Raw genomic sequence first — 13103 nt, 5'->3', positions numbered from 1 at the left:
AGGTTGCTCCCTGCCGTTTTACTTCTGAAAATGAAGGCAAGAAGGCTAAGGTAAACCCAAAAGACACTCAGGAGCAATAAGACAAGGTTTCAGTGAGAGAACGGTTATCTTCAAATGAAAACCCTACAATAAGCAAGCCAAATAAATGTATCTGTTTATAGTAAAGTGGGGGCCCTTAAAACCTGATACTGGGCAATTTACAGCACCCTTTGGCATGTATGTGTCCATGTGCAGACACGCAACATTTCAGAAGTAACACATATTTCAAGCAATGCAGACATCACTGGGCTACTGTATTGTGCACAGGATAATAAAAAGAAATGCCACAGTCACATAGAACTTGTAATCTGCAGCCAAGAGACAATTTCCACTTTTCTTTCTATAGATGCAAGGATACTTTCTTTTGTACAGGTGCACCTTCTTTTGTAACATGTGTATTACACAGGAAGAAAACATGAGCATAGTCATCTTTATCTGTTAATGCAGTTACAGTTCTTTAAAGTAGGAGCTCCTGTTCAATGCAGAGCCATTGAGGTATGTGCTTACAAGATCCGAGGTGCAGGTGAGTATTTACAGGTTTGCAAACATTTCTAAAGCTGGTTTAGAGGTATTTATTACAAGAAAGGATGTAACAGTCATACGGTTAGAGTACCTTCTTAAAAGAGCAGCTAAAGATGGTGGAAAAGACTAGATAAAGATTAGTGAGCTCAGTCCACAGGCCCAAAAGGACAGGACCTTGGTCTAGGCTTTCTCACATGCTTCTGGTCTCCCAGAGGATACCCTGGAAAAGAGAAAAATGAGCAGATCCAACTCATCAGTTAGGACAGAGAAAGTGCTGGGAGGACAAGGTCGTGACCATGAAGAGAAGCACAAGTCTGGAGGTAAGGACGGCTCAGCTGTGTTCCTTTTTCTGAGACAGTCTCGCTGTCTTGCTCTGTCACTCAGGCCGGAATGCAGTGGCGTCTGAGACTGCACAATCACTGCAGTCTCTGCCTCCTGGGTTCAAGTGACTCTCCTGCCTCAGCCTCCCGAGTAGCTGGGATTACAGGTACGCTACACCATGCCTGACGCACTTTTGTATTTTTAGCAAAGACAGGGTTCCACTATGTTGGCCGGGCTGGTTGCAAATGTCTGACCTCAAGTGATCCATCCGCCTTGGTCTCCCAGTGTTAGGATTACAGGCGTGGGCCACTGCACCCGGCCTGGAAGTAAGGACAGCTGTGTTCCAATGCCAGCTCTGCCCAACCAGCTGTACAACCACGAGCAAGTCACGCCACCATTTAAGGTTCAGATTTTTCATCTATAAGATGAGGAAGACAACTGACTCCAAAGAGTCCTTGCAACTCTGTATAATTAAGCATCTCTGTGCTTTCAAAAACACCAGAGTAACCCTGAATACCTCCCTAAAATACAGCTTACTGGAACCTTCTAAAATGGCAAAGAGATTATACACCATCCAACAAACATTTTATATCTGCCTATCATTCTCTTCCAAGCATCTCAGAGAACATTGCAAAGCTGCCATTGATATTTCAGTAGCCTCTTGAAGCCTACAGCAGTGACAGACCCCCCCCCAACCCACCTTTATACGACTGAAGAACAGAGATGCTGAGTGCTTTGTCCGAGGTTAGAAGCTAGGACAGGACCAGAATTCTAGCCTCCTCAATTCCTAGGCTATGCTATACTTCCCATGAAGAAACCAAGCTGGCTTTCTGGGAAAAATGCCAGAGGTTCCATTCTCCCAACTGAGAATTTGTTGGAATATTGGAATAACAACTTTGGAGACTGTGGTCTCTCCAATCCATTTCAGGACCTGGATAGAAATGTGAAAACCCAAAGAAAGAAGCAACAGGGAATTATTCCGTTTTTTAACAAAACGGAAAAAAATTAGGGGTGGGAATATGGGGTTTCTTAAAAATTACATGATTGCTGGAGTTAATTTGGTATTTCTTCATTGGTTTGTAAGTTCTGTTTCCAATCACAAAAACAGGCAGCAGAGGATAACTAAATCACATTTCAGTGAATTCGTGTCTTGTCCCAAAGAATCTTTCCCATTCTCAAAATACAACATAGAACCCAGGATGCAATCCTCCATGGTAGAAAGGAATCTCCCTCAACACAACAGAGTCCTTGTCCTAATCCCCTAAACCATACTCTAAATTGATAATCTTCCAGCCCAGCAGCAATCATGGAGAATAATAAAGCAGATGCCACTTAACTGACTCTTCTAGAAAACTGATTGAGACCTGCCTGAGGAGAGAGAAGCCATGCCTTATATCCTTCACTACACATACTACTTATTAGGCTGAAGTTGGTTCACCTGGAAAAGACTCTGCTACAGAGTTAGAGACACATGTTCCAAAGGAAGATTCTGGCTTCTGCCAAGAAAGGCCAGCATGAGGAGGCCCTTGTGGGACGAACTTAGTATCTTGAAATAACATGAAACCAACCTGACAGCAAAGCTCCACAGATCAGTACTCAGAGTTGAGGTTCATGAAGAAAAGAAACCAAAAATCATTGAAAAATCAATTTTTCCCCCTACCTGTCAATTATGACCGGGTCGGACGGAGTCTCATTTCGGTTTCCACAGCTTTTCTTTTCACAGCATCGACTGTAGATTGGGAAGGAACCAAAAGAGTAAAAGAACTTTATTAAATCAAGAAAATGCAATATGCACATGACAAACAAGAACATTCTTTTCCCTCCCTCTCCCAGACAGAGTCTGGCTCTGTCACCCAGGCTGGAGTACAGTGGCTTCCAGATTGATGCTCAATGACTTTATGATATTTTTGGTCTTTGTGGCTTAATAAATATTTGAGGAAAGAGGAGGAAGGAAAATGTATAAAACAGGCTGCCTGGATTACTACAAAGCTTATGGCTCTATCTCAGCTCACTGCAATCTCCGCCTCCTGGGTTCAAGCGATTGTCCTGCCTCAGCCTCCTCAGTAACTGGGACTACAAATGTGCACCACCACGCCCAGCTAATTTTTGTATTTTTAGTAGAGATGTGTTTTTACCATGTTGGCCAGGCTGGTCTCAAATGCCCGACCTCAGGTGATCTGCTTACCTCAGCCTCTTAAAGTGCTGGGATTACAGGTGTGAGCCATAGTGCCTGGCCACAAGAACAGTCACAAAGATAAATCTGTCTTAGGGGGAACAACACTCACTGGGGCCTGCTGCAGGGGTGATGCTGGGAGGGAGAGCCTCAAGAAGAATAGCTAATGGATGCTGGGCTTAATATCTAGGTGGTGAGATAATCTGAGCAGCAAACCACCATGGCACTTGTTCACCTATGTAACAAACCTGCACGTCCTGCACATGTACCCCTGAACTTAAAATAAAGGTTGAAGAAAAAATAAATACGTCTGTTCAAGGTAGCTTCCCAACTGTAAGCTGCTTGAGGGCAGGATTTATGACCACGTTTTATAAAATAAAAAATAAAAACACTGAACCTGAAGCCAAAATATACTCAAATTCTCACTCTGGGACTTACAAGCTGGCTAATTCTCAGCAAATCAAAACTTTCCCATGAGCCATATTTCTAATCTGAACCATGAAAGGTTGGATTTTAAGATCAATAAGGTCACTTCCAGATTGATGCTCAATGACTTTATATTTTTGGTCTTTGTGGCTTAATAAATATTTGAAGAAAGAGGAGGAAGGAAAATGTATAAAACAGGCTGCCTGGATTACTACAAAGCTTATTTACATAACGTCTTTCTCCAGAGATCTTGGTATACTTTGTAAACATTTATTCATTCACTCATTTCCATCATTTTTCAAAGATGAAGGAGGAAGACCAGAACTATGGTATGCATTTTAAAACAGGAGGAAAATGAGGCAAGGAGCTGTGGGATGGTATCTCCAATAATTTTCACCAAATCTGAAACAGAAATGATATCCCACTGTTTGTAGTTCCAATTCTGAAAACTCTACTTCCCAGGATGTCCCCCTTGTGCTAGGTACCTGGTATAAAGACCTCAATAAATGCTGATGGGATTAGCTGAGAGGGAGAGAAATAAGATCCCCTAAGGCAATTACAGCAAACAGAAAGTACTCCCTAGGACCTGAAAGGGGAGCAAAACACTCCAATCCAAAGGTATCTATTCAAAAATACCTAGACACATGTGAAAAGGGCAAAGGAAGCTTGCTGGTAAGAAGCACAGGGAATTCACTCCCCTTCCCACCAGGTAGCCCATCTGCTGCTTGTCAGGGCTACAGACTTCTGAATACCTCTCTGCTCATCTCAGGCACGTGGTCCACTATCAACTATAGCTGGCTAAGAATGTAGCCTTGACATGGCTTTTTAAAAAATCATTACTATCCATGCTGGTTGGAGAATATGTCTAAGAAGTAAGCATACTAACAACAATCAAATTATACGTGAGCACTGCCCTTCCCATAGTAGTTTTTCTGTAGCCTAAGTTTGATGTGATACCTTATGAAGTTGCTGAACTGAGAATCAGTGTTCTGGTGTCCAAGCCATCAACCAGCTTCACAAATTTAGTCAAATATCTTTAACCTCTCTTGGCTTTTTGTTTCTTATGAATAAAGTGAAAGCGTTGGATTTGATTCTCTCTAGAGTCCTTTCTAGGTTTAAGTCCATGAAACTAGGGGATTTCATGAGCACCCTTTGAAACTGGCAATAACAAGAGTTAAAAAGGAAGTCATGTGATAGCAGGAACCCAAAGGCCTAGCACCAACCCAATCCTAGTTTTTGTTTTTTTGAGACAGGGTCTCACTTTGTTGCCCAGACTGGCTGGCATGCAGTGACATGATGATGACTCACTGTAGTCTCAACCTCCCAGCCTTAAATGATCCTCTTTTCTCAGCCTCCCATATGTAACTGAGACCACAGGTACACACCACCACACTCAGCTAATTTTTTATTTTTTATTTTGGTAGAGACAGGATCTCACTGTGTCATTCAGGCTGGTCTCAAACTCCTGGGCTCAATCTATCTGCCACCTTAGCCTCCCAGAGTGCTAGGATTACAGGCGTATGCCACCACTCCAAGCCCCGGTCCTAGCTCTGTGGCTCTCTGCAGCTCGTTGACCCTCTCTGGTTCTCCACAGAATTAAACTTAACCAAACAAATAAGTGTCTTAAAGCTTTTTAAACCCATCTCTTTCATGCAGGATGTGTGGATTTGCCAGTGAATAAGTCTACCATCCTCAGAAAGTAAAATGTACTTAAGAGATGCTAAAACATTTGCAGGAAATGGGCACAATGAGGTTTTAAGAAATTTAATCAAATTAGTAGGAAGGAAAAGAAAATGATCTCAACTTTCTTAAATACCAGAGTTTGCCACTGGGACTTTCTGAAATAATATTTGGCCTTTGAAATTATATTAGATCTTAACTTTTAAAATTTCAATCCTTCCCAAGATTAACACCAATAAAAATGCAGACCAGCTGCTCTCCCACCTCCTAAAGCCCTTGTCTGTCTTCCCAAATCCCTACCCTCTCACCCATTTCTCCCACCTTTCCTGTTTCTAGAATATTGCTTATGTCAACGTAATACCTTTGCAGCTCAGGCAAACCATTTTTCTTAGCAACACAATTTCAAAAGACCCATCCATGCTGGTTACCTAAAGACCTTCAAGCAAGACTCTCCCCTTTGACATCACCAGCATGTCAACCTAACCCCAAATATGTGTGCAATGCCAGGTACAATTTAATTACAAGAGCGCGCACTGTCAGAATGTGCCAATGTCGCACACTGTCAGAATGTGCCAATGTGTTTAGTTTGGGAAGGAATGATTCTGAGGGGGCTAAGTTTGCAAAATTGTTCAGCTGAATCCAGCTGCCTTCCATGGGGATTTCCTCTGGAGGAAAAGAAAAACAGATAAAAATGTAAGCCCGGTGCCAGTGTAGTATAACGTAGGGAATGAACTTGGGAGAAAATGATATTCAAAGAAAAATGCAGGGAAACTTTAGGATCCAATCCTCCATTTTCCAACAGTAACATATTTAAATATCATCTCTAACATTGATATTCAGCACAGAAAATACATAGAAGACACTCACTTGGCCAAACTATAACAGAAAAGGTATAAAAATAATAGAACTTGAATTATTTAAACCTGTCTTAAGCCCCATTTAAACCTGTCTTAAGATTTTCCTAGGTCTGTAAGTTGGCCAAAGCAAGTTGTTCGTTCTTTTCTTTTTTTAGAGAAAAGTCTTCATTAATATGTTCTAATCACTCTTTGTTTCTTAAACGATGTTCAGTCCTCCTGTCAGCAATATCAGTACAAGCAATGGGAAATGGAGAACCTGAGATGTTTGTGATCCAACGCTCTCCAAACAGTGTGGAACAGCTCAGAAACCAGGTCCCTGAATTACTCAGATGACAAACTCAATTCTCCCTTCCCTTTGCTGTGTAGACAAAGCCTGGATGACCAGCTTCAGATTCAGTGACTTTAGTCAAAAGGCTTTTCGGGTTATTCTCCAACATGCAAGTCTGAAGTTCATGATAAGTGTTTTCTAAAACTGAAAACGACTAAGATTTAAAAAAAATTTTTTAAATAAAGCAAAGAGAAGAGGAAACTGAACTTGGCAATAGGTTAAGACTGTGTTTGTAACAACCCCAGAGAGACTCAGAGGTGCTCTTTTTTCCTAATGAATGAAAATGAAAGCTGTTCCACTGCCTCTCTCTGCCTTGGTTTGGTTTATTTTATTCTAATACTTATTTGGAGAACCTTCTATTTGAAACTCTCAATGTATTCTCCCCATCTCCACGCAGAGTCTTCGAAGGAGAGAGAAAAAAATAAAACAAGTTGGAAGTGGGAGGTGGGGAAATATGAGAAATCTTATCGCGATTCTGAATCATACCTGCATTTTTCAGAAAGGGAAAAAGAAGATGGCTGGGGAAGGGAAAAAAATCCCCAGCCATGGACAGAGGGCGTCCAGTCAGCCAAACTCCAGCTCACGACAGGCGAATGTGTCCCTTTCCCCTCCAAAATCGTTTTTAAAATTCAACCTTCAACTTTCAAAAATCTGTCTCTAATTTCAAACTCAAATAAGCGCACAGCATGGTGGCTTTTGTTTTGTTTTCTTCTCCCCAACTCCTCCCTGCGATTGCATAACAAAAGTGTCTAAATTCACACCATCTGGCCGATAAAGACACTGGCCTCACTGCCCGGCTGGCCCATCTGATTAGGGCCCTGTCTAGCCTGCGCCTTGTGGCGAAAAGTCACAGCTGTGGGGTTTGCTCGAGCTCAATACAACTCTGTTATTAGCCAGCTGTAGGCCTTGAGACGACTTCTGTTCAAATTATAATATCTTTTAACCCTCTGAGCATTGAGGGCTCAGGGGTGGCTGGCAGCGACATAACAACTAGATTTCTTCTTGCTAATAATTGGCAAAATGAACCAAAGCAGAGAAGAGAGGAACAGACACCATTGGGGAAGGGGGGGAAAAAGTTATTTCTAAAGAGATTTATTTTGTCTCTGCTTTGTTCCCCGTTTAAAGCTAAACACCAATTTATGAGCCTTTTACTAAAGATTATGGAACATAAAACCATGTGGGGAAGCGCCCAGGTATGCCAGATAACACTATGCAAATGAAACTAAGTACGTGCAATCACCCTTGAGAAATGAGGCACCTGGTTTACCCCTCAATCATTGACTGCTACAACTGGCTCTTAAAATGTAAGAGAAAGAACTTTTCCCCCTTCCTGGAGAATCAACCAGCTCTAACTGATAGACTGAATACCTTCCCTTTTGGATGCATTTAATATTTGCAATCACACATCTCGTCTGTACACATGTACACACACGCACACACACACACACACATGCTGCAGACAGTATCCATCCAATGGATCATTTATTTACACATAACTAATATTTATTTTAAATTCTAGTTTGGGAAGAGAACAGCAAAGCATCTTCCCAGGTCTCCAACGCAGAGAAGTTACAGTACATTAAATTTTTATATTGTGTTACTAATGCAGACTAAACTAGAGGCTTTAAAAATTGATGCTGCTACTTAAACAGCATAAAATGAGGAGGATTTGATTGGGCTTAAAAATAAAAATGTCAGTCTTAACTACAGCTGGATGGGGCATACAAGTATTATTTTAAATGACAGGTGTAATTCATTAGACAATGGATCTGTTTTTGGTTTTGTTTCCTTTTCAGAAGGTAATCTCCCCAAACAAAGGCAAAATAACCAAAAAAAAAAAAAAAAAAAAAAAAAAAACCTCCTTCCAATTAACAACCTAATCAAAGCATCCTGACTATTTACATCTAGGTATTATATGAAGCACATCTCAGAATTGTATTTTCTTTCTGAACAAATTTATCAAAGGTCCCTGGGATGCCGGAGTATCTACCGTCTTACTCCCCCCAATGCCTTCCTCCCCGCAGCTACTCCAGTAACGAAGCCTTCATTGCCTTCAGCTGAAGCCACTGGCATTTGGAAAGTTTGTTTTTTTAATACTCGGTCAAAATCAAAACAAACATGTCTGATTGTTATGGTTTCTTCCTGACTGGGTTGGGGAGGGAGACAGGGCTTCAGGGAGCTGCCCATAAAACAGTCCACACTAAATCAGATAGCCTGCAATTACCCAAAACTAGTAAGTCTGGAGTTGGGAGACACTCACGAAAGCAATAGCCAAGTAAGGAAGGATTGAGGCTTTCCCTCCAATCAGAGCTTTTTGGAGGAAGAAAGGCATGTGTGGAATAGGCATTTAAATTTTCGTGATAAAATAACCATACTCTTTCCAGAGTTCCCTATTTATATCCTTTCTTGTTTGCGGTGGGATCTCCAGAACCCAGCCAATACCAGGCACATACTAGGCACTCAATAAACATTTGTAAGAGTAAGTGTGAATGCAATTCCTCTGATTTTTTAAATTTTCTTCTAGTCAGGCAGAAGAAAGGTGGATAATACACAGGGCTCAAGGTCGAACGGATTGGTCTCTGAAAAGAAGGTGTGAAAGGTGCAGAAACGCCAGCAGACAACCTTCTGCGACGCGAACATCAGAATCTCGCTGTTGCCCCACACTCCAGATCTCCCCGTGGGTCCTCTCCTGCCCCTCCTACGCACTGGTGGGAAATGGGCTGATCTTTCTTCCAGGTAGTTCCTTTTGACCTGAGAACCCCCACACACACCTACACCTACACACACACACACACACACAAACACCCCCACACCCCCACACCCCCGGCACGTGAAGTCCTAAGAGAGCAACTTCCCTGGTGGAAGAAATCGCCTCCGCATCACCGCAGGTGCCTGGGTGCCAGGAAGCGCCCGGGAAATGAGCCGCTGGACTCTCTGGCGGTCCCTCGCCCAGACTAGGAGTCCTTCCAGGGCTCTAACTCAGTAATTCCACAAGTGGCCCGCCTGGAAATCTACCACGAGAGGCCCGGCGGGAACTCCAGCCGAAAATCCCCGATCCCAAACCCGGCCTGGGTTGCCCAGCCCACTTCCAGCACTACCACTGACCAGCGAACAATGGAGACTTTCCACTGGCCAGAGGAAACTCCCGCAACATCAGAGATGTGGAATCCCGAGTCGTTCTGGGTTCTCTCTCCAGTCCTAAGGGCTATGCTCTAAGAAACTTGCATAAAAGAGTTTCCGTGAATCTGCGCCCTAGGCCCGCCCGTCTGCCCGCGAGGCCTCCCAGCTGCGCGCCCTCACGCCTGAAAATTAGTCCCGGGAACGCGGCGCGCCAGGTGGGGCTCGAGCACCTGCGGGCTCTCCCGGCAGGCCTGGGAAAAGGCGCCTCTTACCTACACATCACTTCGTGTGTCAGGAGAACTCGGCACATTTCCGGATTCTTATTCTGTCCCTCGTAAGCGATGGGCTGTGAAGTAGGTGGGGGCAGGAAGGGAAGATGTGGAGAGGGGTGGGAGGCAAGGAAAGAAGGGACTTCAGAAGGAGCACAACATCGCTTTTTCTCCCACCTCGTGCCACCGCGTTAGGAATTCCCGCTAGCAGCAGCACCTGCGCGTTTGAGTTTGGACTCAACTGAAATCATAGAGAAGTTTGCTCCAATGAGAACATCATTCTTAGCGAAATGGAATGTTTCTGGGAACTGTATCTCTCAATAATAGTTTCCTCTCCATCCTTTTTGTTTGCCTCCCTCCACCCCCAGAGTTTCCCTGATCCAGACAGAACAGGACACTTGATGAGGCAGAGAGAAGAAAACATTTTCCCGTGGAGGGGGCTGTGGAGTCTGACCCAGGAAATCGTGGAGGAGGGGCAGGTCAGAGACAAACTGGGAGGTTTTGGGGAGGGAGGTCAGAGACAGACTAAGAGGAACCAAGTGACTTCGGGCTCACCTGCTTGGTGACCGAGTCGATGAGCCTGACGTAAAGGTCCTGCTCCGTGCGAACACCTGTGGGGACCGACAGGCACGAGTTAAGGGCCGTGGAGCCTCTTCCGGGCACCCCAAACCCATTTCTGCCCTGTGGCCGAGGCCCAAGCAGCCTCTCCAGGCTAAGCCGCTCTGGAGACAGTGACCTCCCAATCCCCTATCCCGGGCAAGCCTCCCGCCGCCCTGGTCTCCAAGCCATTCCTGCGATTGATCATGGCAAGGTCACCGTGTGCGTCCTGGAAGCTGGCTGCTAGGGCCGGCTCAAGGTTGCTGTAGACAAGCTCACCGTTGCTGTAGAGGAGCTGTAACTTGTAGTGAGTGCCATTGTTGGTCTTCTCGTTGCCTTGTTCCTGAAAAGACAAGCAGCGTTGGATTCCCCTACCTTCCAGCCCCCTCAAAACTGAGGGAAAGAGGAGACAGTGAATCTCTACTCCACATCCCTTCTCCCCATCAAAAGGCAGTTTTGAACAACCACCTGTCCTGCCCTAGGTCAAAGGGCACGAGCATCTGCTTGTCCTTGACCGCCCTCTGAAACTTGCCAAGACTGGTAGCCACTTGACCTTTTCCGGCCCTCTGTCTCTAAAAATGTCCTCAGAAGAGCGACCCTTGAGTTTCGACAACTCGCCAAAGCTGCCCTTAAACAGGCACCACCCAATCCATCAGGCTCTGTCTGTCCTTAGGAAGTCCCAACGCTTCCCTTGGCAGAAAAGTGAAGGAACTTGTCATTTGGAAGGGCAGCATTCGGGCCTATCCTGTGAGGACTAGCCTGCAGAGCCAAGAGCTCAGGGACTGAGTTCCAAGTTCAGGAGGGACTTTGGAAAGTGCCTGCTCTAAAGCTCACATTGTACAGCTGGGGACACTGAGACCAGGAAAGGGCAAGAGATTTTCCTTCGGTCACACATGGGTTTAGGCAGACTCTCCTTCATTTGAGATCGAATCCAGCCCCCAATTCCAGGCTTGAATTTAGAGGAGGCTCTGCCTTGGAGGAAAGAAGGCACACAGCCTGAAGGCGGGCCAAGGTTGGGCTGCCGGCTTCCATTTAGTTATGCAACTCAGCCCACCCGGCTGGCTCTCACAGGTGCAAAATAATTAAAATTAACCCGGAGAAGGGGAGCGGTGGCCTTGGGTGTACCTTTTTACTATGGTCTAGTCTGAAGGGCGTTTGCTGCACCGTCAGTCCATAACCCGGCGCTGCTAAGGGCGCCAGTCTCCCTGCGCAGAGCCGTGAGCACACCTTCAGCACTCGGTGGGGAAGTGGGGGTGGGAGGAGGTTCGGGAAATAGACTAATTTATCGGTTGGGGGTGAGAAGCCTTGATTTATCATCCCTGATGATGCTAGTGGAAAAGTGTCGCGAGAGTGACAGATGGAATCTTTAGTGCTTCGCAAAGAGGGAGTTATTAGGCCGCGGAGTTTGGGGGGTAAGTTCCGCTTACTTTGTCATTCTCCACAAAGTCCACGAAGGCCGTGCGCTCGATCTCCACCGGCTGGCCCTGCCTGTCATAGAGCGCCAGGACGAAGTGAAAGAAGTTGGATTTCCGCAAGTTGGAGGGAGGCTGCTTCTCAAAGTGGGCCCGGGACAGGGCGACCCCGCTGCACAGGGAGACAAACGGGCGACACAGGACACGGGGAAGGACAAAGAGACGATGTTACTACTCACAACACTGCAGAGGGGTAAGGGGTCTACTTCTCAGGTCCAGAGTTCTCGACCCTTAGGCCTTTTCTCCAATTCGGATGAGAAAGAGGAGACTCCTTAGCGGAGTCACCGTGGCCACGGGGTTTGTGACAGGGTTGATGCCTGGGGCCTCTGACACTACCCAGTGGTCTGGCATCCCACCGCTGGGCCACCCACCATCCCATCTTTAGTGGAAACCGAAAGACCCAGGCTGCCCACAGAGGCCCAGATTGGTCCCCTAAATCGGTGACCCGAGTCCTACACCATGGGGATGGCTCCATCCACTCCCTCAGGTGGTACTGCTGGGCATATCAGGATGCAGAGCTGGGGCTCAGGGCTAGGGGAATAAGTGCCTCCTTCCCTTCGGAAGAAGTGACCCTTTTATTTCGTGATAATTCCAGTGACCCGTCCTGGACCCAATGCCCACAAGGCCCACATGCTAACTGGGAAAGGTAGTGGGTAAGAACCCCAAGGTGCAGGCAGGAGAGTAACATAGAGTCCACGTCTGGATCCTTGGGCTGCTTGCCTCGCTCTTCCGAAAAGCTGTGCCTGGAACGGAGGTAGTGGGGAATCCTCGAGACCAGCCCCGGGGATCGCTGGCCACCCCAAATGAGATGACCGACATAAGGGACCCTAGATCCCAGAGGTGCTAGGTGGGGAAAAGCCAAACTGTTAAAAGGTGAGAACCTCCTTTCCTGGGGCTGCCGCGATCCCCACGCAAGCTGCGTTTCCCGGCGGCGCCAGTGGAACCCAGTGACTGTGAAACCCAAGTTAGGGGACCCTCGAGGGTGTTGAGTGTGTGCACACACTTCCCAGCCCACCGGTCGCAGTCAAAGCCGACCTGGCCATCGGATCCCATTTCACCGAAGACTTGGGGCGCAAGCGAGCGCATACATTGCGACGCTGGGTCTCCCAGCCGTGTACCCCGGTGAGCGAGCACCTTCATTCATTCTTTTGAAAGGGGTAACATTTTGGCTAGAATCTCCCCCACTCGGTCTGCCAGTTCCAGCCTCAACAAACTTTTTGATCCCGGGAAGGAAGGCAGGCGAGGAAGGCGTCTTTAAGGAGCCGGGCTAAGGAAATGCGCGACGCAGCCAGCTCTGCA

The 13103-nt window shown here is 46.2% G+C and overlaps 1 protein-coding gene across 2 annotated transcripts in view; it reads right to left on the bottom strand.

Moving 5' to 3' along the window:
- EBF2 (EBF transcription factor 2) overlaps positions 1–13103 on the bottom strand; it is a 266440-nt gene that overhangs the window by 192517 nt on the left and 60820 nt on the right. For both annotated transcript variants that reach the window (XM_054243728.2, XM_008979094.5), the window contains exons 2-6: positions 11760–11916; positions 10612–10675; positions 10291–10346; positions 9739–9812; positions 2543–2611 (exon numbers count right to left, since the gene is read on the bottom strand). In XM_054243728.2, the coding sequence (XP_054099703.1) occupies positions 2543–2611; positions 9739–9812; positions 10291–10346; positions 10612–10675; positions 11760–11916 (420 nt within the window). The remainder of the gene's footprint in view (positions 1–2542; positions 2612–9738; positions 9813–10290; positions 10347–10611; positions 10676–11759; positions 11917–13103) is intronic.

This window comes from Callithrix jacchus, chromosome 13, assembly GCF_049354715.1.
Source record: "Callithrix jacchus isolate 240 chromosome 13, calJac240_pri, whole genome shotgun sequence".
Taxonomy (NCBI): Eukaryota; Metazoa; Chordata; class Mammalia; order Primates; family Cebidae; genus Callithrix; species Callithrix jacchus.
Note: the sequence above shows the minus strand (reverse complement) of the source record. Positions and strands in the feature narration are given on the sequence as shown.